The following is a 25,866-nucleotide window of genomic DNA, read 5'->3' as shown; positions in this document are numbered from 1 at the left end:
GGTATAGAAAAGTAGGAACTTTTGTAGGAACTGATGTAAAGCATCAATCATTGTGCCTTCTGGCAACTAAATAGAACCCCCTTCCAACCTCAGAGAAGCTGAGGTCTAGCTGTTATAACCTCAGGAGACAAAACCTACATGATGACTGAACTTGGGAATTGCTCATGCTTAATGACTATAGAAGAGAGCTACTTTGGGGTGACTGCTTTAATCTTTAATGCTGTGATATTTAGCCATTTATTTATGGTAACTCTAGGCTTAGGGAACCCAGGTCCTAGCATGGACTTAGAAGACATCAAATGCATTTATTTTAATATTAACTTTTTTTTTTCTCCTTTAAAAATGTTATTTGTTTTTTTGTTCAGTGTCATTTTTTAATTATAAGTTCACATTACAGACTTTTGTGCTGTATCAGCAAACACTAGACTTCAGTAAATACAGATTTCCAGTTACTAAAATGTAATAAATGAAGATTATTAGAGAAGTAATTTTTATTCAAGGTAACTCTTCACTGCACAAACTGATGGGGGATTAGATTCACAAAAGCACTAGATATTAGGACTTGTTGAAATGCAGAACTGTAATTTATAGCTTCAGGCTGTTGCTCAGAACCATGAGGAAGGTCACAGTGCCTAGAGATTTCCAAGCATCTCAGACTATCTTCCACAGAGCACAGTGTGCTCTCCACATTTAAGCACTAGACATCCCCTTGCCTATCTGCTTTGTGAGGCTCAAACCGATCTATTGTGGAGGGTCTGCACTAAAACCAGCTAAAAGTGGTTTTCATTCAGAAGATCTATGTGGTGGCATCTTTCTGAAAGGATGTAAAAGAAGCTCCCCTACTTTTTGGAGTATTTTCCTGACCATGTTTTACTATGTTGCGAGACAGAGGAGCTAGACATCCATAACCATTAATTTCATATATTTCATTTTGCATGGACATTCATTGCCACCGCTTTCTAACTTAGTGGTAGAAATATATCTGTACAGTGAACAAGTTGCATTCTAATTCCTGTTTTCAGAAACATTAAAGTAATTTATATTACTTAATAATTAGAAAGAGCCTGGAGTACACTTCTCCACCCTTTTTGGAAGAGGATGACGGACAGATTCAGCCTTCTTCTTTCTGGAGTCTAATGCATATCAGGAGACAGGTGAGTGCACATCCATGTAGATGGAGAAGGGCTTAAAACCCTGATTAAAACTGTGGGCAAAGGCTTTGTCTAACAGCTGTCACATTAACATTGCTATGATGGCAATATAGCTGTGCTTGTCAAGTTTTCCCCATTTATGCTCCTAAGCGCCTCAGTTCTCTTGCATCTCAAAACATATATACATTAGCATGGCCTTTTCAGAGAGGAGTGGATTTATGAAGAACGATGTCTGGGAGTAATTATGTGTAAAATCAGAGTGCATTCAGCAAACAGTTTGAGCTGGAAGAGAAAAGGTGAAAAACATTTTGAAAATCTTGAAATATTCTATTTTAGCATTTTTAAAATAATTTATTTCATTAAAAAAATAACCCATTTTTGCTATAATTTCCTTTAACACCTTTTTTTAAAAAACTTTCTTCTTTCCTTTTTTAATTTTAAAATTATATTTTAAAATTCATGTAAGAAGTTGACAGGAAAGGAAAGAAGAAAGGGCTAAAAGGGGATTTTATATACATATATAAGAACCAAAACAAGCTATTTCAGATTGAATTAAATACTTCTAGCTAATTCAAAATGATGATTTTGTTTATCATAATAAATAAAAAAATCCTCAAAAATCCTTTTTGACTTGACAAAATTTCTGCCTAAGACATTTCTCAGCAATGTCTATGATTCAGCATATATTCTTGCCATCAGAGAAGGGGTCAAACCACAGGTGAAAAGACAGACAGCCTTTGCTAATGATCTAGTTCTCACAGGCACAATATATATCAGCACAGGGATTTATTTATTTCTTCTGAAAATGAAAATCCTGAGCACACAGAGAACAGCAAAAACTGGAAGAAAAGCACTTCTTTATATGCTACCATGTTCTGTTCGGATACTGTGAAATAGTTATGCTCAGGTTATGTTTTCTTTTAAATATATATATATTTAGAACACAAAGCCATGAAATGTTTAATACCATTCTGGAAAAATGACTTGTACAGAGTTTAATTGCATTTATTATTTAACAAGTGAATGGCAAAAACTTATTTTAGGTTCCTCAGAGCATTTCAGATATTAGCAGTCTTTATAGCAATAGGAATAATGTGATTACGAGGGATCTCAGTACTACAGAGCAGAATTAAAAACTACAATGAATATGGCTAATACTATCACTTTAGAACTATGCTACAATCTATTATGCTTTCTTAGCAAGTTAATGAAATTCTTTGTCCCCCACACAAAGGACCTGCAATGTAATAAAGTTATTAATGAAAATAATTCAACCTTTTAGACGGAATAAAAAGGATCACTGGCAAAAAGGGAGATTTAATTCACTTATTCAACAACCATACTATTGTTTTGTAAACAATATAAAGTTTTAAAAGGTTAACCACTTCATGCTGTACACAGGTCTTTTGTAAAATATTGGTGCGTGTACTTCTCTGAATGTCTAAATCAAGTTTTAAAAAGTAAGGATCTGCTTATAATCTGCAATAGGAATGCAAGAACAACAACCAAAAAATGTGAAGTGCTATTTCAGGAGTAACAAGTAAGATTTACAAGCTTTAAAAATTTCTCATGCCAACAGCTGTTGGTTTTTGTTTTGTTTTTCATTTTTATTTTATTGTGTCTTAATATGGTTTTAGAATTCCATTTTTATAATGTAAAACATATCTGATTCTTCTTACCTTATACTGAGAGGCTGATTTGTTATAAGTTTTGTTTGTTTCACATATTAAAAATTAAGCAATAAGGCACAATGTGGAGGAGCGATTATCTGATGATAACCCCAGCTTCCTGAAATTGCTTTATTGCAAATATAAATACATTTTAGATTGCTCATTGGATATTAAGGGCATTAGCATGTTCATAGAGTTTAATCTTTCCCTTTAGAATATTAAATTCATAAGGCTTTTTTTTTTTTTTTTTTTTTTTTGCCTAAGCTATTTTTTAATGTGCAAGAGAGGACTTCATATACTCAAGAAATACTGTAATTGGCTGGCACATACTCCACTGGGGAGATTAATTTACAAGCACTGTACAGTTTACTAAAACTACTTCTCAACATTTCAAAATATCAATAGTATATTTTCCCAGCCCTGTAAACACATTTTGATACACAATATAAACTTTAATGGTAGTTTTAAGACACCTCTGGGGGTACGGTTATTTAAGCAATAAGACACAGTAGGGTGTGAATTATGGTGTAATAATTCCCTACCAACTGCATTGTTAGGCATGAGGCCAAAGGCCAAGGGACCAATGAACACACGAGGTGTGAGTTATGACATCATAAGTCACACTCTGGAGTGTCTTGCTGCCATTACAGAAATATTTTAAACATGTTTTAACACAAATACTTTTCCTAAAGTACTATATTTTAATTGAATATCCTGAAAAATCCTCCCATGTAAAAAGTTGGCTATTACATATCCTGAAATTAATAAAAAAAAAAAAAAAAAAAAAAAAAAGTCTCATCTTCTGCTATTGAGTTTGTCATATTGCACTGTGGTTATATGCTGTAAGGAAAAGCCCCAGGAAAATGCATTCCTTACCCAAGTTTGCAAGAGAACAAAGGCCTTCTGCACAGGGAGTCATGATGTGCTTTGCCCTTTGGAGAATCAAGGCTGCCTGCATCAGGTTTGTACCAGCTTCTCCTGTGTAACTGTACCGATGAAACCGCCAGCAAATCTAGCTACCTTTTTCCACACTTGGCTCATGCTGCTGTAACGAGATACAACGCACACTTTGAAAGAGTAGCAAAGAGATTCCTTAAACCCCACCTGTGGTCCTGCAGCTGAAGCTGGTCCCCGTTCTAAGACAGCTTTTAGTAAGGATTGCAAGTAGCATGATGTGCATAGTCACATTTTAAACTCCATTTGACAAATGTATTCTCTGCCCTCTGGATACTCCCATGTTACAAATGCAGCACTGATAATACCGTAGTCTGGAGGTACAAAAGCCTACCTTGCAAATAGCTGGCTTGGTGACTGGTGGCAAGCTCTTTGCAGCAGCAAGGATCTTGACATGATCTAAACCAGCTTCTCAGTCAGTTTCTACCATTTGTCCTAAACCTCCATGCTGCTCTGGATTGATTGCCAGAAGTCACCAAGCCATCCAGTGGGGACATTAGAGTCAGCAGTGTGGTAGTAGAGCTTATGAGAGGGCTATTTGCCAGACCTGCCTGAGGAGCAATAAGCCTGCGGGCACATCTGCTTCTCCTAGCGCACTGAGGTCGGGACATCGGAGCTAGGTGGGTAGACGATGCTGTTTTGGCTGCATACGGCAATGCTGGGCTACACAGAGATAGCAACTTGCATCCTGGAAGCCATAAGTAGTAATGTCAGGTTAATTAGCTTACTTGCATCCAATGCAAGCCTTCTCGTTCTGCTTTTACACAGGGATTTCTGCATGTCCCTTGTTACCTGAGAAAAAAGGCAAAACCAGAACTCTTCCAGGCTAAGCCCTATCCTGACATAATGTTCAGCAGGTGAGAGCAGTTTCCTACATCACCTCACAGTGGCTCTTTGATCTGGCCATTGACATTAGCTGAAGGCAGAATCCCTGCTTCTCCATCCTCTCTTAGTAGGTAGCCTTACAGAGAGGACTTCTGCCAACAGAGTGGTAAAAAGGTAAAATTCTGTGCTAAGTGATATTTACCCCTAAGTATCAGAGACCAATCAGCACATCATTAATTTAAGAGTTAACCTGTTGTCTCCCTTCCTTGTTCACTCATGTCTGTTTTAATCTCCACCAAGAGAAGGTGTTTAATTTTCCCTACATTTCTCATGGGAATAATTTGAGTTTTGCTGCTTCCCCTGTAAAAAACAAACAAACAAACAAGAACAGGATTTTTGCACGTTGTTATCCCTTCCCAACAACTTCTAACCAAGGGTGAGATCACTTCCATAAACCTCACTTACATTTTAAAATATTAGTTTTACATCCACTTGCAAAATTACAAGCACTTTTTCCTGAATCCAAATAGGAATGGGGCAAACAGCCAAGAAGAGTGTTTCACACGGGTTCTACATACTACAAGAATTTAAGTAGCCTCTGACAAAATACCCGTGTATGTATATAAATTACTCCTTTTAGTGGCAAAGCAGTATTTCAAAGACTGCTGAGCAGTAGCTAACAAGTTTCCAGCAGCATGTTTTTCATAAATTAACATTCCTGCTCAGAACTCATGTTCTCCAAGTAGGATGCTTCAATTTCTGAAACCATTTCATTACATGAAATTTGAGGTATAAATGCATCACTGTACCAGTATAAGGACACAATCTTTTGATATACCCATCTCCGTGAAGCCTTTTGGCTTTTAAAAGTAAATCATAGCCCTATTTCCATACCTCATTACCATTATGTATCTTTCCACTGACACCTGACCTTATGCATAATCAGGTGTGAATTTCAAACCATACTTATAATTTAAATGAGTGCCTCATTATTTTACATAACCTAGAATGAAATAGGATTTGAGATGTAACTACAGAATTCACAGTTCCCCCATTCAGAAACACAAGTCCACAGAAAGAAATTCATGCTCTCTAATACTTGAGTGTGAAAACCTTTAAACAACACTTGTAAATAGGGGCTTTGCAAGAATTTCAGGACTGGACTTCAGAAAGGACTTTGCCAGTTCTGAACAAACAACACAGTGTTGAAACAGTCTGGGATGTTGTTAAAGATAAACTATGAAAGAAAAATGTGAGTATTGAATTTATTACCTGTATTTTGAAGAAAGAACGACAGCACCAATTGCATAAAGTTATAAAACACCGGTAATAAACATGTAAATAAACTTCAGGTTTGCAACTCCAATAGAACACAGACATCTACAAAGAAATATATATATGTATACATGTAATATAATAAAACCATTCATTAGGGAACAAGAAACATCATATTTTTATACTATATAAAACAGCTGTACAGTGTGCACACAGACTTCCTGATCTCTCTAAAATGCCTGTCAGTCACTTCTCCCTGTCATCATTTGCTTGACATAGTTTCTTCATTGTCCACGGGAGAGCTCTAAGTGACTGGCTTGTACTTTTAAAGTACTTATAGTGCAGTTTGTCTCCATATATATATACACATACACATACATATATATACTCACAGATGGGCACATATATGTATATGTATATGTGTGTGTATATATATCAAAAAGACAAACACACACATGTACACACACACATGACAGATCTAAATAGCTCCTCTATCCTGTGCTCTTGAATGAGTGCTTGTAAAAAATCCCTGCACGCTCTGTGGAGGGAAGGAAACTTGCTGATTGTGCAGATTGAAGTCATTAGATGGTTTCACTCCTAACTGTCTGCAAACACACACAGCCAAATCACATGGTGGTGTCCCATATTCCTGAAGACAGTCTGTTGCAGGAGGTATCCTCCACCTTCTTCAGCAGCGTTGGTTTTTTACAAGGGGGTGGAGGTGGGGCTGTGATTCTTTGCTCGGTGTTGTGCAAGATTTGCGGCCAGTCTTCTCTCTCTTCACACAGCTTTCTCCTCCAGTCCAGAAGCTCTTGCAGAGCCACACTCTCATTCTCTGAAAGTCTAAGCTGATGAATAACCTGTTAGTGAGAAGGAAATAATAAGGGTAGATAAAGTTAATTTTCTTGGCAGTGTAAAACTGCAATGTCCCTGTTGAATGATCCTCCACACAGGATCCTGTGCCGCTTCTGTCATTGACGTAAAACTGCAATCAGAGCAGATTCAGGTCCCATTTTCTTATCATCCTCTGTAAACAGCTCAGTGACATGTATAATGCGGTATAAACAATCATGACTTTCCTCAAAATAACTTTGCCTTGAACTCATGAGAGGTATTTTATATTGCCAGGCCCCATTCTAGGTGTGAACCACCTTCCACTCCACAGACTACATCTATTATTTGCAGAAGGACCCCATGGAGCAAGATAAGCTTATTCACACATACTAGTAGGATGATGAACCAAAATCTTGAGACTGCTACAGTGTGCCCTGGCTTAGCCATGTTGGATGGTGAGTGCTCCCATTTTGACAGTTACAATTAAAGAAAGAAAAAGATGCATGAGTATAAGCAGTCAAGTTCTACGCTTTTGCTGATGGAAAGCTACTATCATTTATGCCACAACTGAACAAAAAGAGATCAAACAACTCTGTTAATAATCTGAAGCAGTGTTCTCCTCCAGAAGGGTTTAAAACTTTGTGCTTAACATGCTGTCCCCACCCCCTCCATTATCACCGTTTACACAAAAAATAAAGAAGATTAATGAAGTAGAATTGTCTTCCTTCAGTCTAATATCTGGAAGTCGCAAAACTGAAGTATGAAGTAGATGTCAAAAACTAAATGGAAAAAACACCCTTCTGTCAGCAAAGACTACATGAACACAGGCCTTAGAAACATACAAAACAAACTAACTACTGTGATGAGTAGTCTGTATTTCTAACAACATGGTCTTAAAACTGTTGTCAAACAATACAATTATATTCAGAAAATATTCTTACACTGTGAAAATAGCAGGTGCAGGAGCAACAAGGGTTTTCCCCTAAAAGTAAATACCTGAATAACCACAACCAAGAAAGTATAACCTGTTTTGCTGTTTGGAATTAATAAAGTTCCTGTTACAGATGTGTATTATCCTTAGAATTGGGGGCTGGCATTTGTCTTCCTTCAGAGAATACATTATTGATTTGAAATATAGTTTCAGTCCGCCTGAAAATATTTATAAACTCATAGTGAATTAGCCAAGTAGTTCTGAATTAGATTCATAATACACATAAAAGAAAACTGTTCCCTTCCATTTAACTTTTCTGTTCCAATGATTATTTATTTTGTACAAGTCAGTTTGAAGCCCTCACATCAGCACAAGTCCAGGAGCTATGGAGTTGCATTGTCCCTTAAGATTCAGTATAGCAGTACCTAGACTAGGTACTGAGAACTATTTGCTGGAGGATATTCTGTAGCAGAAGGAGAATCTAGGGAATATGAACCAAACCCATCAAAATAGCTAATGGCCCACAGCCCTTATCCTGTTGCCTTTCTTCTTAAGAATCCCACACGGACATCTAGGAGAGGCACCTGTACATGACTAAAATGTGCATAGCTTTCTTCACACAACCACAACAATTGAAAAGTATGGCTATTCCTGGCAAGGCTTCACTTATACTCCTGATCATAATGAGAGATGGCTGCATTTCAGTCACCACAATAAAGGAAGTGATGTGTGGTGCCCTTAAATTCTCAAGAGAGCATGTAGTTGGTTCCAGCTGCAAGGAGGGCTGAGTGACATGAGGGGCATCTCTGTCCCCGATGGGCAACGAGGTTCCTGGGGTAGGAGGTTGTGCTTGCCTGTGGCTCCTGTTATTCTGTAGTGGAATAGCAGGTACCTGGGTACAGAGGCTTACACAGGTTTCACGATGCTGCTTCAAATAAGTCCTGTGCAAGTTAGACCTTTCACATGTGTCATCAGAGATGGAAGAAGCCCTTACACAGATATGCCTGAAGGTCTTTTAGGAATCTGCATAATTTCTGTCTGGCTGATATTTCAAAAAGAAATGAATTAACCTATATATTAATACAAGACGTTATAATTTCTAGTACTATTATAAATTTCAGGTTTTAAGAAAAAAAAAGAAGAAAAGTGGAAAGTGTTTGAAAGACTCCATTAAAGTATATTTAGATGTCATCCCAGACCACCATACACAACTATGAAATCAAAACCATTTTTTGTTTTTATGTTTATACAAAATCACAGAATCACAGAATTTCTAGGTTGGAAGAGACCTCAAGATCATTGAGTCCAACCTCAAATGCACCAATGCACCCCAGCAAATCAAAGGTAAACAAAACATTCCACAGATATTGTTAGATGGGTTTCAGAGACTTCCTGTGTAACAAAACATATTACTTTTCAGTGTGAGTAGGAAAGTTTAGAAGACAAAAGAAACTTTTTAAATTGGAAACAATTTATCAAGAAAGAGAGGTAAGGTATTTTTATCCTGAGAAACAGGTGTATAGTTTGAGAAGCACCATAGCTTACTGTCACTGATTTGTATAGATTTTTGTGGGTTTAGATTGTTGGCATAACCCAGTTCAGAAAACAGGTACATTGTAATTCAGTCTTCCCAATTTAGACACCTTATTTGCATCTAAACATTAGGCATTTCATGAGCCTGTATTAGGTATGACTTTCGGAGATGTGCTAGAACATACAAAAAGAAAACTGTGTTAGACTGTCATCACAATAGTTTCATATGAAGGAGTTTCAGAAATAATTAAACAAAGATGTACTTAAACATTGGTAGATATATACTTAAAACTGATCATTTGAAACTGCATTCAGGTGACTAAAGCCTGATAGCAGAACTCTAATGAACTACAGAGGAATTTTCAGTTCTGAAAGATTTATAAAGTATATGAATAGAGGCAGCTCCACTACTCTTCCAAGAACCATAAAAGCACCCAGGTGCAGGGTAAAAAGCAAGTACAATTTGCCTGGGCAAGGAAATTGTCAAATGCCTCCTATTTATAGATTATAGGCACTTCACTTTCCTGACCCTGCTTATGCAAGCTGTAACTTAATGTGCCAGCAGTTTCTCTATACAGCTCGTTTTCCAGTGTATAGTGGACAAATCTTAGTTCAGTCTACAAATAAGTGTACATCTTTATTATATTTTCTAAACACAGCTGGAAAAACATCTCAAATCTCTGTTCATTATGAAATTGAATTGGGAAATAGGCTGGAAAAAGTTTGTATTTCAATCTGGATGAAGAATGTGCGATGGAAATGCAGTGGCAATGAAATGCGAGGAAATGCACAAGAAATGACAGAATTTTAAATGAATCAATTAATTTAGTTAGATTTATTGAACAAGATGATATCTTTTCTCTTTTCCATTCACGACTAGACCTGTGACAAGTTAAAGGTTTATTATACATATTCATTATAGAAAAAAAGATTTACTGAATTATTTTACATGAAGCACAATGTAAATCAGCAAGCTATGTTTCTTCATTATTATTCTCTACCCTGAACAGATACTTTGTGAAAGGTGAATAAGGTGTGTAGGAAGTAAGTAATTTAAGAGTGTTAATCTTTTCAATGAACACTGAACAAACAACTTCAACCATTAACGGATAGAGATGGAACTAACTGTAGACCAGGATTTTCCTACTTAAAGTCAATGGTCAGTCAGACATGGGCAACACACCATGTAGGCTAGACCCACAAAAACATATATCATTTGAATAGCTAGCATTTAACAGCCTGGTCATCTGGTGAAAACACCTACCCTGTGTTTGGTATCCAGAGTCCTACCTGAGCAGACAATAAAAGCAAAAAAGTCAAAGACAGTGATGCACAAGAGAAGAGCATGCGGAGTTGCCAACTCAGTGGATTGCAGTAGAGTGAAGCAGTTAAACAAGGTCCATCTTTTCAACTGTGAATACAGCAGGATGAACAAAATCAATTTCTAATGAGCAGCCCAGAGAAGAGAGCCCAGGAGCATTCCTCCCACCTCACAGCCCAAATCTGCACTGTGGAAGAAAGTGCTCTCCTCCTGGCACTATGGCTTTTGATTTGTAGTGAAGCACCAATGACTTAGTTAAAACAGAACAAACATGGAGGGACTTTCACCATGATTTAGCAGTTAAAGTACATCTGGAAATCAGAAGATGTAGATTTGACTTATTTCAGGTTAAGGAAGAAACTGAGTTCCCACATCCTGTGGGTGACCTTAGGACACTGCAACTACAAGACCTGGACGCTGAGCCCTAGGAAAAGGACTTTGGTTCCTGTGCAATGTGCTAAGGTGTGCCATCCATATGTGTTAAGTGTGCTAAAGCAAATCCTTCAGAGTGAACCCCTTGTGGTTTCAGAGCACAAGAGATAGGAACTTAGAGACAGATCACTTAGGGTGTATGCTGCAACTGTGAAAATTTTAGAGCATGATTGTGCCTACCAAGTAATATGCACTTTAACTCATTCATTGGAGAATGAGTTCCTGAATTGTCTTCCTGGATTCGAACTTGTAAATTCTGCCTAACTTCCTTTATAAGGGTCTAAAGCAGACATAGTGGCTTTAAAATTTGTCTTAGAATGAAGACGAGTAGCTATAAGTCCGTAAATTACTTTAATTAGACTTAGTTCTTAGGCTGGTTAAAAAATAGAGCATTTTAATTATGAAAAGTTGGAAGTTTCACATTTTTAAATAATTTGTGACAAAAAAGGTGTGCCAGATAAAAAGATTAACAGGCCCATTTAAAATTAACTTCAGAATTATTTACGGATTTGGCTGTAGAAACTCTGGAAATTCATTCTGCATTAAAAGATCAAATAGTATAACTTTAGAGAGGATGTTCCATAAGAGTAAGAAGTAACAAAGAATTTATATTCTATGTGTGGCAAATACTACACAGTCTTACTCATTAAGCTAGGGCAAAAGGACTTAATGTGTCTGTCAGAGATTTATTAATTTGCACTAGCATGTTCTTTTTTATTTATAAAATAATATTTCTCTTAATTTTGCTCTTTCCATGGCAAAATGTACAGTTGATTTTTTCAAAAATATGTGTATTGCACTCGAGTCATTTTTTTTGGTCACTTGCAACTGCAGTGATTTTTCTATCAGAAATTCACTAGACAATGAAAAGAAGCATTTAATTACATTCTTGGATGTTAAAACTTACAAATAAATATGCACAAAATAGCATAGCTCTATGTGCTTTATTATAGTTCAGTTTTTAGTTGCTTCTGTAAGCTTTAGTAAAATTCCTGAATATAGACATCGAAGTAAAACAGAAAACAGATTTTTAATCACAATATAGTTTAAAGACAAGTATAGCATATAAACCTGTACTCCTGAGACATATGCAGGAGATAGCTAGTCCATATTCTCCCTTCAGAGACATATTACTAATTATGTTCTTTAATAGATTTTTCAATGCTGGTGGTTTAAAGTAACTGTCAGTAGATTCTCACAATTAATTATTGCAGTTTTATTATGTTTCTCTTCCATTAGTGTTTTAAACTGTTAGTAAAGTTGAAGTCCCATCATGAAATCCATGGGGAGACTGAGTATATAAGGGCAGTGATTTTACCTTTCTAACATCAGTTCAGGATCTATAGTAAATCATGCCATAAAGGTAAAATGTTGATGATAAATTATCATAATTATCTTAGAAATGTAACTACCTTAATGAATTCCACACTTTAATTTTTTCCAGTTTGCAGACTGTCTAAAAATTTAAGCAGATCAAATTTGAGCCTGCAATCAATAGGTGACTCACAGTTATCTCTGTTATAACCCTTAAAAGTAGTTTGCAAGTCCCAATGGGTCTCCTGCGGATCATCAGTTTTAAAGACAGAAGTGATCAGGATGTTCTCACCTCTCATTTCACAAGACACAATTTCATTCAGTAATTCTGGAAATAATTCTTGTTCTGTGTAATTATTATGGAGAGCAGCACATTTTGATTCAACCTGTGACAGGCATGCATCTCTCTCATGCAAAATGTTTCTAACTCATTTTAATGGTTTCATCTTTTTATGTTTTCCTTTTTTATCTTAGAAGCCCCTACACTGACTGCTTCCAAACATAAAAGTCACATCTTTTTTTCCTACCTACAGGACAAACACACCGCAACACCTCAAAAATCCCACCCTTTCGGTACCAAAACAGATATGTTTTGTTTTTATTTCTCTGTTACAAAAAGTCACAGATCAGGAAGGGATTGCATTTCCACCAACTCTTGAATCAAGAAAAAAAGATCTTGTCAGCCTACGTGTTATTTAACAATAAAATATTAATTTGAAGATACGAGGGGAAAACACAGTTAAACAAGAGTGCTTTAAGAAACCTAGGCAAGCACTCAACATAAATCAAATCAATATGTAAATCTGTATTTGATTGGGAAACCTGCATTGGCCACGTAAGACCCCAGCAGGGATTAGAGAACGGCTGTGATAAATGAGTTTACATGCTTCTAAATTCCAATTAAAAACCTTCAAATACAAATGTACCACTGGGATCCAAGCTGATTCATCCAATTGTCTTGTGAATGCTGGGACATGCATTTTTTTTGTAAATGCATACCCACTGGACATAATAACTTGATATATAATATGCAACCGTAAAGTGATTTTAGTTAATTGTTCTCTCAAATTGCTGATAATTTGCCTTTGTATTGGAAATAGTAACCTTACAATCTCCAAAAATAATACTCTCCAAATGGATGGCAAATGGATTTATTGGAAAGGACAAAAGGGCAAAGCAGATCAGTACTGTCTGGTACAAATTTGGAATTGGTCTGAAGAAGTTATGCCAGTTTAAACAGTTAAACATGAGATCTATAACTGATATATATTGCATTTGCTTTGTTCTGAACAACAAAATGCCTCATTTGATTAATGTGCTTCTTACATCAAAGGAATAAACTAGCTCCAGATCAAGTGATATATAAATGACATACCAAAGGAAGTTAGAACCTTGCTGATACTTAAAATCTGTGGGTAATGTTAAAACTAACACTTTGTATTTAAAATAAAACAAATCACCACAGAAATCAGGAAGAAATCTTTTCCTTCCTGACAAGAATTTTTCAGCTATCTTGATTTTTGGAGACAGATTTAATTTTCTTCCAAGCATGTCATGATGCTGGAAGCAGGGTATTTTGGGGGCAGAGATCACTTGGGTACAGGCATCTTTCATTCCATCCCTCTGCTCTCACATGGCATTTGGAGAAGTGTCAAACTTCATCTCCCCAGAAAATCAATTCTATTGTTTGCTGTGGGTTGGCTTGGCTTTCTGAAAGGATTTTCCACAAAAGTTCATGGAAGAAAAGTCCACCAAGTATTGCTATGTATAAAACGAACTCTGCCTCCAGAAGTCTCTTCCTCACAGGCTGCTGGAAACTGGGAGGATGTACATTGAGTCTCTCTGAAAGAGGCACCCTGAAATCCCTGTTTCCTGAGGCAGCAGTGTCTTGTTTTGCTCAAGAGGATCCTGGGCTACACACATCTTTGGTGTGACTCAGATTTCATATTTTTAATCTGACCACAATTCTATTTCTGATACAAATTGTCTGATTTTCTCTCAGGCTCTTAGATACTCTTGATGGGTTTTCTTATTTGTTGTTGTTGTTGTTTTGTTTTTGTTTACTTGTTTGTTTGCTTCCCCAGGAACAAAATGTAGTTGCAAAAGCAATGGTTGATCTTCAGTTCTTTTTCACCTTTCCCTCAGTGAAGCAGTAACATGCCTGGGACCACAACATTATAGATTAATTAGGCTCCTCATCTTCCACGAGGTCTTTCAGCTTTCTAGCAATAATATTGTATCTTTGCAAAATAAAGTCACTATAAAAAGTCACTATAGCTCTAACACATAATCTGGCAAAAAAAAATATTGGAGGAAGGTAGGGAACATTCAATAATGTATGACAGAACACGTTTCGGGCTCTCTGATTACTTGAGCTGGGAATACAGTTGGACAAGTCCACACATTCAAAACAGGGCTGCATTTTATTTATTTATTTGGATCTTGTGGGTTTTTATTATTTATTTATTATTGTTTGGTTTGGCTGGGTTTATCTATACTCTACATTTCTGTTGTCAGCTACAAAATGACACCTTACCAGAGTGACTAAAACTTCCCCTTAATACTGAAATATATTGATATATTGTTTGTTTATTTTTTTTTCCTCTGAGGCAGTATTTCTCTCTCCAGGCATACTGACTACAAACTGCTCCTTAAAAATTTCAGGAGCATCCTCATAATTCACATCTGATGTGTCAGAAAAAAGATTATGTTCAGGATAGCAACTGTGCCTTTCTCAAGATGAGTTCTGAAAACAAATCATCCATTGTAGATGTCTCCGAACAGCTGACCCAACAATACTGATACCACTTTGTGCATAAACTAAACAAACAAACAAACAAAACACACACACAAACATAAACAGAAACACAAACAAACATCAAAAAACAGAAAGCATGCTGCTACTTAACACTAGTACTCTGTGGTATTAAGAGTGATATTTTACTTGATGAAATATCAATTACTTTGCCAATCATTTTTCTGTGAAATTCTCAAAAATCTCCCTCGTCAATTAGAAGCTATGTTTGCCACTATGCTTTTGAGGCAATTACAAAAACCATCATCAATTCCTATTTTCTAATGTATCTATCACCCTTGTATAGAAGGCTACGCTTACGGTCAAACAACATTAGAGGCAAACAGCACTTAATTTATGGGCTGTTAGCCATCCAAATCCCAGCTGATCCACATGGATATGGCAGTACATGAATGCAAGAGAGTGACAGGCACAGGGACCGATTTATTCTCTCTCATACCAGGCACTTAAAACCCTGAACTCGGAAGCGAAGTCATGCTCCGCAGGTACTGTCCATGGGCTCCAGGACCACCCTCCCATTGAACAGAAATTTAAAGCGGCCTTTTATGGTGACCCACTGGCCATTGTGGCAGCCCAAGGAGAATAACTACATAACTTAGCCAATTACCCGAGCTTAGAGAGGGCAAAGGGATGCTTGGGAGGTTTTGTTTCCTTCTCCTCAACAGTCATAGCAGGAAGTGGAAAGACGGAAAAGGGGCCTCAAATGTGTAGGGAGCTGATCAGGGCATCTACTGGTTCAAAGGGAGAGAATCTGCACCTTCCCTTTTGGAGTTCACAGTGTAGTGCTAGAAGTCAGAATTAGGACATACTTGCTAAGGAGGGGAGCATCTGCCCACCAAACACCATTAACACAGCTACGTGTTAAGCTACGTACATAGATACGTGTACCTACTGATGAATTTATAGTACACATTACCTCACGGTATTTAATATATAAGGTACACATTTTTGGCTGTAAGTCTTCTAAAAATAAAGCTGCACTGTGTTATAAGTCCTGATTTTTGTCTGGATGTGACATTAAAAGAAGAATTCTTTGATATTATTGTCAAAACAATAAAACAAAACACAATATAGGGGGAAGTACTGATTCAGATTGATGATAAATATGAAACACTCTGTGTCCTCTCTTGGATGTTATGTGTTTACAACAGCATTGGTGATTTTATTATTATACCAGACTTGGTTGATTGCTACATTTTTCTTCAAAATGTTCAAAGATTACTTCCAGCTAATAGCCAAACCCGATATACATTAATAACGAATGCTAGAGCCGAGTGTTTAGAAACGTGACAATAGGCTGGGGGGTAGCAACACATCACATTCTTGAGTATTCTTTTTTTAACTTCTGAACAGTCAACAAAAGAAGTGATTGGCAACAAATATTAAATCAAGTAGGAACAAAGGCAGCCCTTGAAACTATAATGAATATGCAGCTCTTTCTGAAGGAAGAGACTGCTGAAAGCAATGAGATTTCATGAAATAAGAGCTATGGCTTAAGCTATAATGAAACAATAAATACATTCTTCATGAATATGAAAAGACATTTCCAATTTTTCATTGTCAGGTGTTGGCTCCTATATTACTGCAATCTGCCAACCAGCTCTATGGGGTTTAAACAAAACAGAAGAGATAAGACTGCAGATTTTTTAATATAACAATATGTGAAAAAAAATCATCATTTTTTATCTTATCTCTTACCTTTTGAGCACGTGACAGACAAAACATGTTTCACAGAAGTAGGTAACCACTACTATTAGGATAGCAAGCTGCTTGATTATTTAAGTCTTGTTCTAGGAGTATTTCCATTGGATGTTAAATGCATATGACTTCATTTGATTTCAAATAAGCCAACATTCAGTCATGAAAAAAATAAACTGCACAGAGAGGCTTTGCATCTGTTAATCAGAAATTTTCGACCTTTTTCCTCTGATACATGTGGACACTGTGGCTGTGAACTAACTTGCATAGTAACCACCCTATAGGTGAATGTGGATTATTGCAATTATTTGTATTTTGCAGAATATAAATATCACACTGATATGTGTATGAAGTTGAATGTCTCATCTGGAACATCACTTACCACTTTTTACTTTTTTAACTCCTTAGTGCTGCTCTCTTTTCTCCCCACTATGCTGTAATCTGACATTGGCTCTTTCTCTCCTCTTTTTCCATCTTTCTTTTCTTTTTTCTTTTTTTTTTTTTTTTTCTATCTGTCTGGCTCTGTTTCTTTCCTCTTTCTAAATCCCCTATTCCTTTATACATTATACTTCTTCCAGTCTTTCTTCTCTGAATCATCCCTTAACTGGTGCCTGTTTTTCTTCCCGCTCCCACCCCACACACAAGCTTATTAACACTCCAGTCTTTAATCTGCCCCTCATTCCCATCTGTTCTTTATCTCCAGGTTGTCCATTTTATCCCTTTACAGACAGACCATGTTGTTTCTTGCTGCCCACATAAGAAACAAGAAGTCTTTTAGCTGGTCTGCTTTTCTTCATTACACAGTGTCTTTCTCACACCACATCCCACTTCATAGCGAATGTTAATAACAACTTTAAAATATTTTTATCAAAAATAAAAAATACAGTCCTAAATCTGTGAAAAAGAAGACAGGGCTGCTTAGCTTTTGTGCAAGGTGCCGAAGATACACTCCTGCTTTTGTTGTCTCTATTTTGTCTTGCTGATGTTTCTAATATGCCAAAGAACTTACACATCTCAATAGTCTTTATGCCCACATCTTTCAAATATACATGCTCACAGGAGCCATTGAGAACAGAGGAAGCAATAAATACTGTCCAAAGAAGACAGTCCATTGGACTGGCTAGGGAACTGAAAATTTTTTGTTGTAAAAGGAAGAGAGCACAGAGGCAATATTTTCAAAAGCTTTTTTTAGTTTAGATGAGATTTTGGTTTTTAGATCTTGCTAATTGATTTCAACATTTGTGGAGCCTCCAATATGCTTTGGATCACTTCCTGGGGTATGACTAAACACGAATAACCCTTGGTTGTAACAAAATCTTCTACCTAGACAAGATTATGGCACAAATGACCAGAAGTAGCATATCTCCCATTTTGGTGCTTTCTTTGACTCTGGAAGAAAATTATGGGGTAAGAATTCAACACTACGGGTCCAAGCACATTGTAAAGTCCCAAAATGTTTAAACAAATCACTGAAGAATTTGACAAAAGCCAGCATTTCAGTAATTTAAAATCAGTTATTTTAAATCAAGTTTGGACATGTCAGTTTCCCAGTTTTTAACATTCAGGAAGCAAGCAGGTGAGCTGAAAAAAGGCTTTCTGCAGTAGCTGAGTGTGATGCACTGCCTGCAGCTGATGTATTTGGATTTAGATGATAAGAGCAAAGTAGGCTTTGCTGTAAGGGTGGATCTGGATATTGTTTCTTGCAGGGTTGTTTTGCTGTATAATTCTAGTTTACATTTGAAGATTTTCTTGACTAAAATGTTTTGTTTTACAAAGAAAACATAAAATACATGGAGCCTAGCATCCTGGGTTGCTGAGAAGAATACATGTGTTTCTTTGCTAATAAACAGTTTCTTAAAGACCTATTATCTGAACAAAATAAAATACATGAAACTTTTGGATAACTGGTTCTGAGAGCTTTGATCCCCAAATCTAAGGTTCACTTTTTGATATTACAGATTTGTATCTGATGTTAAGTTCTTTATGTTTTATGTTGTGCTTACTTGCAATATATAGATAAAATCACTTGGAAATCTACAACTGTACAGCCACAATACAATATGAAGGAAAATGCATTAGCTAAAAAAATCATACTTTGCTGTTCACACTTCTTCCGATGAGACAAAAATCAAACTTTATTTTCTTTATTTTTAATTATTTTCTTTATTTCTTTATTTTTTTTATTTTTGGTAGCAGAATAAAGTATAATTTTATTGTGCAAGTTTCAAATAAGAAATATTTTGGTAATATTTTAACATTTTTTTTTCAATTGTTGTCTTTTTTCATCCTGTTAAAGTAGACCCTTAAGGAATAATGACCTTAGAAAATCATCATTTGTGGTCAACACTGAACTTATTTTGTTTTCAGTAGATTTCACTTTAGAGATGATCAGTAAAGTTGCTGAGCTCAAATCTGCATGATATTTTATACCAATAATTGCTTCCAGAAGTATTTGTTAAGATTGATCATTATGATGCATGTTGACAGATACCAAGCTGAAAAATTTGCTCTCTGAAATGTGTAAGTTTGCAGTGTGTGGAAAGTTTCAGGCAGTGGCACAGGTAATTATCACCTTATGTGACAATATGATGGTACTGCAAGCTACAATACCTAAACTTTAGTTGGTTGTATATGAGCCTTGAGATCCTGTGACAAAAATGAAATTAACTCCTGTCACTTCAGGAAGGAACTAGCAGGGAGATATTAAAAAATACATAAATATTAGAAGTCCCTGAAGGCTAATGAACCATTTTCCTTTAGCTGAAATGACAGTGTCAGGCAAGAAACACGAGGACCCAGTCTATGTTTCTCTCTCTAAAGCAATTAGTCAATCAGTACCTTCAAAGATCTGTGAAACAATCTGTCCTATTTCATATGTCTGTACAAGAATTACTTTAAAGTGATAAGGTTATTGTATCAAAGCCTGGAAAAGAGTTTTACAATAGGGTTGTATGCTGTTAAGACTCATCTGCAGCCTGCTAAGAAATGTCAACTGTAATTAAAACCAATCATTTTCAGATATATGGCAGGCTTTTGAAATACTGAAGAAGAATTATTTTTACAGTAAGAATGTTCAGCCCTGTGAACACAGATTTTTTTTTCTTTTTTTTTTTTTTTTTTTTGTGGGAGGAAGATTTTTCTTTTTCGTTCTGCAACACCATTTTGGAAGATGTTTATTCATTAAGAGAATTGTATCAAAAATCACTGAACTGCATGTTCCTTCTCTAAACTTGTCACAGTTCTTATTAAGGCTGCATTTAGGGATTGTCCCTGCATGTAATTCTGAGTACATGGCATGGAATATATTTTAAAGATTTGTGAGACATTTTGCCAACCATCTATTTACTGAAAAGTGACATTTCAAAGTACTGAACTGAAATTGTGTTAAGCTTTTGGCAAGTAATGTTGGAAGAATCAAATATAGAAGTTTGCAAATGGTTAAAGACTTTCTTCTAAAATAAAGCATTTAAATGTGCAGACTAATTTCACATAAGGATACAGTTTCCACTTGTAAAGATAAGAAGAGGAAAATTACTTCTTCAGGTCCAGTTCATTTAACTCTCCATGTACTGCACTGAGGTAGTAACTTAAACGTGAACCCCCTTGATCCCAGGCAAGCCCTTTTGCAACAGAGGTGTAAGGTGCTCCACAATGACTGTGTGTCATTGTGTAAGGTTTATCACTGCAGCAATGTCTGAGATTTGGGATTTTCATTCTCTGGAGAGTGTTCCTTGGCCACTCTCATGCCCGTTAAGGATTTGGTCGTTTATCAGAAATGTATAAATATACCATCTCCAGTTGTCCTTATAATCCCATACCCCCTTCCAGTATGGTGACATAGCAGTAGGCCTGTCAGAGGGGTGTAGTGATGGAAAAGATTTGCTCATTTGCACAAGAAAGGTATGTGCCTGTGTGTGCCAGTGCAGTTCTGGCAGGGCTGTCATATATCTGATGAGATCAGCAAAGTGCTGAGTACTGCCTTGGCACAATTCTTCAATTCAGAGTTAAGTGATGCAGTTTTGCCTGTGCTTTGGACAGTGGGGCATAAAAACAAAATGTGAAGACTTCTGTACTACTTTGCTCACATATTTGATCAGTTGCAACATATTGTTTTTCAAAGTTATGCTAACACCTAATATGATGCTGAAGGTAGAATCCCTTTCCTGTTGGAGCCAACAGACAAGGATTCATTCACTTTGTTATGGCCAGGTTATCATAATGAAATCTCATCTGTCCCCCACTGAGAAAAACAAACAAACAAAAAAAAAACATCTTTTAAGTGTGATAAAATACTTCCCTTACCTTCTGGTAGTGTATTTTGGAAACTGTAGCATTGGTTACTGAGAGCTTTCTGTTGAGGAAACTCCTCTCAGCTCCAAAATATTTTCTTTTTGGACAATAATTAGCTTTATGGTAAAATTCTTACAATCTCACATATATATATATATATATATATAAATAAGAGTCAGAAACACTGTTTTAGGAAAAGAAGACATAAAGACAACAAGAAAGTACACTAATGTTATTTAAGTGAAATAAAATTAAATTGTTTCAATGCCTTAATGCCTCAATTGGGTACTTAGAAAGTAAAGTGTTTCTCTTTACATATAAAATGCTAAAGTAAAGAATTAAGAAAATGTATTATGAAAAAATTTGTTCCTTCTTGTTCATTTTATGCACATCAAAAAAATCTATGTTGTTACTATTAAGTGGCATTAGCTAAACAGAAATTTTAATATACACAAAGCGTAAGCTTCACACTATGTCAGGACCTATTGTTACTTAAATTGATGCTGAAATTTGATTTTAAGTGTGCAGCATGGTTATCTTCACAACGGAAAAAAAAAAAAAAAAAAACAAAAAAAAAAGAAAAAAAAAGAAAAAAGAGCATATTAATCATAGTCCTTAGCTCAGTACAAGCCTGTAAGAGAAGTCTGCATTTTTTAACACCCAACACATAGATTTGAATCAAGAAAGCTTTCACCATGCAGGCAGTACAAATTTTTGCTCTCTTATGGAGTAAAAATTACTCTCTTTCACTGGTTCCATTAGACCATTAATGATATTTTTACCTGAGTAGTGTGGCTCTCTCTGTGTCTTTGAATCGATGAGCCTGCTGTACTGCTGGCTGACAGTCTTGAATATTCATTTTCCTCTGCTAAACCTAAAGCAGAACAATAATAATTTATAATCTGACATTTATGCATTGGCTGATTTCAGCATCAGATTCAAAAGACCTTGATGTGTTTTACTGCAAAAGAATGAAATACATCTCTCATTTGCCTGCGTATTTGTTATTTCCATGCTTACTGAAGCTGGACATATTATTGTTTATCAAGCACAAATAGTATCATAGGTATGCATGCTGGCTTACAGAAGGAGCAATTGTACTGAAAGAGCCTACAAATAGCACATTACCTATACATTGGCCAGGGACTCCTCCTGCAATGCAGAAACCCCTGGCCCCTCTTCCCCTGGCTCCTTTTCATCACAGAAGCAATGCAAAGGGAATGGAAAACAGGTCCATGGTCTGCTCTCAAATTAATGTCTCTAGTCACAAGGGAAGTTGAGAGTAGGTCCAGGATTTACAACTTCATCTCATCAGTATACTGTTGTTTTTTGTTTGTTTGTTTGCTTGCTTGTTTTGTGTAATTTTTTACTTATTGTGTACTCTCTGTATGGGAATTAGATACTCAAAATTTAGCCATGTAAAAAGCAGTCATCCAATGTAAAAGAGCCAGGCAGTCTCACTCTGGAGGCAAGAGAAACAAGCACCTCTGCACAGTGACCTTAGAGCGGGGCTCATGGCCAGCACCTCCCTATCGCTTCTGCTGGAGTGAGAAGACCATTCCCACAGCTCTTACATTAGACTAGGTACCTACCTTTTCGGTGGCTAGAACTAGAGAAGCTGAATCTGGGAATAGATATGTAACTGTGAGATGAAATGAGGTGAATCCTACTGTTTGTGTATTATACACAACATACTCAGAATTGTGATGGAAACAATTCGAAGTTCAAATGCAACGAATCCTGAACTAATTATGAGATTATGTGCTGTACTACCCATAGTTCAGTTTCATGTTCCTGTTCAGTTTCTTGTTCAATCATGAAACTGCCATAGAAACACTCTATTGAAATATGCTTGTCCTACAAACCTCTATCTTCTGTATTAAAAATGTTTACTTTTTTATTTTGATAAATGAACATTAACTCTTTTATGGTTAGCAATATATGATTTAACTCACGTAAGTGTAAGTTGCATGAAAAATCTCATAAAATAACTTGTTTCTGTGAGAGAAATAAAACAAAAGTTTTAAAGAGAGTGAATGATCTCTTTTGGCCTCTTTCTCGTTTTTTAGTTTCCCCCTAATACTGGTGCATCTCCACAACTCTGTAGATAAGGACAGCTGCTTTATTTATATTGTTCTTCTGAATGAAGTTTGTGTAAACTATTTGGAGCTTTTTCTACAGATTCACATCATCTGGACTTCTTTTGGACACATACAGGCAATGAAATGGTGGAAGCCCTGCTTGCAGCTCTGGAGACAGGACCAATCTTGTGAGAACCCAGCATTTCAGTCCTGTTCTGCCTGATGCAGAGAGGACATCTGACCCTGTTCTCTCATTGCTTTGAACTACCCATTATTTTGAGTTACAGTTCTTTCTTTTTTAAGGTATATATTGGAGCAAGGTCCAATACTCATGGTCTCAAGCATTCTAGGATTGTAAAACCTATGTTACCACTATTCTTTTCTTACATTTATTAAAGTCAATAAGTAATCCCTATCCTACAACTGTAAATTTCTCCTCAGCAAAATCATATATTTTTTGACAAATGAGATACTTGAAGTAAATGTTTTTATTTATTTGGAATTTCCCCCCAAAAATACATTTTTGTCAACACAAACCAAATCCTTTTTTTTTTAAAAAAAATTAGTTTCTGAACTAATAATGTATTCACATGGATTCATTTTGTACATATCTCAAACAACAATAAAAAATTGTCTACTATTTAACTCAAAATGCCTTCTAAAGTATGTGTTATTAACTCAAATACAATATATATTGTAAAATATTTGCATGATTGTAGACACCATAAATGAATGAAAAACTTTCCTAGGCCAGCAATATGCTTTTGGAAAAGATACCGCTTTTGCACTGTATTCATACACTTTAGGATCTATGGTGCATGACAGCCTTGAGCTAATAATAAGGTTATCAATGATTTTCTGTTTATTCCTATGAAAAGCACTTTGATAAGCAGCCTTATCAAGTAAGTAAAGTTTCCATGTACAGCAACAGCACGTCAGCACAGACATGGAAAGCAGAGGCTTGGTGAAGTTTGGAAAGATAAATGGAGTAGTTGATTGAACTCTGAAAGTTTTCCTTTACGTACACCTAAGTAAATATTAGGATACCACAGCTGTGCACTGAATAAGACCTTGCTTAATTCAGCACAAGGTTGGAAGCATCAGTTTAGCAGGGACAGGCATAGAACTACAAGAAATTAATGAGAGGCTCAGGCTGGAGCACAAATTATGACATAAAGCCTGGGATTTCTTGAAACTATTCTCGAGTACTTGAAGTAAGTCTAATTGTGATTTTTCTGGAAAAATTCTGCTTTGTGAGGTTACTGAAATCATACATGGTGGTGATGATAGCAGGGAATATGATTCAATCAATAATCTACAACTGGGGAAGTTAAACAAAAGAAATGTATTCCATTATTTTCATATAATAAGAATACAGCCTTGTCCCAATCAATATGTCCCAATCTTCAAACTAGAAATACAATCCTTTACTCACTTGACCCCATAATGCATTTTCCATATTGCTTCAAAGGAAGGTCCCACACTCAAACCTTGATCTTACTACTATACTTCCTTCTTCCCATGCCTGCTCTGCTCTCATATGCTCTTCTTATGATCCTTCAGATAAATGGCTTGCATCTCAAAATTATTGAGATCTAGAGCACTGGACATCTGGAGGTGCTTCTGTGGTTCCAGAGAACCTCTAGTCTCAAAGGCTCCACTTCCCCAGAACTGGGGGGCCTGCACCTCCTGACCTCCAGCATATTTTGCAATTCAACAGCAACATCAGAGATGCTCTGGGTCTTTACAACTGTGACCACAAATCATAACCCAAGCCTTCTACCTTTCTCAACGATTCCGTATCCACACACAGGTTCGATCTACTGATAAGCTCCATTCCACACATTGGCTGCTACAGTGTAAAAGAGGCATCACCAGCAAGGGCAAGGAGGTGACATAAGACTCTGCATTCAATACCATGCAGCCTGTGTCATGGGGACATGCTCCTTTTCTGTCAGGTTGTCTGCTGTGACACTTCTCCCATTCTATGTGCAGATGAGAACCTGTGGCCTAATGTGCTAAGATTTGGGGTTAAGTTTCAAAAAAAAATGTACTGCAAACTGTAGTCCACTGGTGACCTGCTTAGACAGAATGGCTACCTTCTTGACAGATGAACTTAGATGAGATTAATCCCCTCTCCAGAATAATGCGTAGGGCTCTTGGGGAAACAGACAGGTTCTTGACAGCTACTCTTATGCTGATCAGCATAAACTAGACAGTGACTCCTCTCACGTGTATCTCTTCACCACGAACACGGGACCTCGGTTATAACTGGAGGGAAGAGGATATAACCGGAGAGGCTTCCTTTGAGGGACAGCAGGGTGCCAATGGAGCTGGATACATGCATGGCACAGTGTGAAGTGCATGCTTGTACAACCATTAGGCAGGATGCAGCCCAAGACAGAGTGGTCTCCTTTGGTCCAACAGGACTGTGTCATCTGTACAGTAGCTACTTCAGTTTTCAGTTGGATCACACTGGGTTAAGTACCTCTACAACACAATCCACTGGGGGTAAAAAAGTGTCATGTACATGTATAGCATAAAAGATTGCTATAAGCTTTATAACCACTCTTTGTGCTTGGACAAGAAAATAGAAGAAAGAAAAAAAAAAAGTTTTCTTTTAGAACAAAACTCTGTAGATATGGAAGGTTTGTGGAAGAAAACTAAAAAAGTACTCTGTACTACTTTTATAGTACAGAGCTGTAGAAAACTGTTACTACTAATATTAAAGATAAACTAAAG

General features: G+C 36.5%; 1 protein-coding gene across 4 annotated transcripts in view; it reads right to left on the bottom strand.

Annotated features, from left to right (window-relative positions):
- Nucleotides 1-458: 458 nt before the first annotated feature.
- Nucleotides 459-25,866, bottom strand: part of MYO16 (myosin XVI) — a 378,556-nt gene continuing 353,148 nt past the window's right edge. For 3 of the 4 annotated variants that reach the window (XM_027444352.3, XM_072031861.1, XM_027444360.3), the window contains 2 exons: nt 21,826-21,917; nt 5,852-6,735 (listed from right to left, as the gene is read on the bottom strand). In XM_027444352.3, coding sequence (XP_027300153.2) covers nt 6,502-6,735; nt 21,826-21,917 — 326 coding nt within the window. In that variant the 3' untranslated portion in view covers nt 5,852-6,501. Of the gene's footprint in view, nt 1,434-3,697; nt 6,736-21,825; nt 21,918-25,866 lie in introns of those variants that run through there. The other variant, XM_027444351.3, reaches the window with a different exon arrangement.

This window comes from Anas platyrhynchos, chromosome 1 (genome assembly GCF_047663525.1).
Source record: "Anas platyrhynchos isolate ZD024472 breed Pekin duck chromosome 1, IASCAAS_PekinDuck_T2T, whole genome shotgun sequence".
Taxonomy (NCBI): Eukaryota; Metazoa; Chordata; class Aves; order Anseriformes; family Anatidae; genus Anas; species Anas platyrhynchos.
The sequence above is the reverse complement of the archived record's forward strand: the minus strand, read 5'-3'. Positions and strand labels throughout refer to the sequence as shown.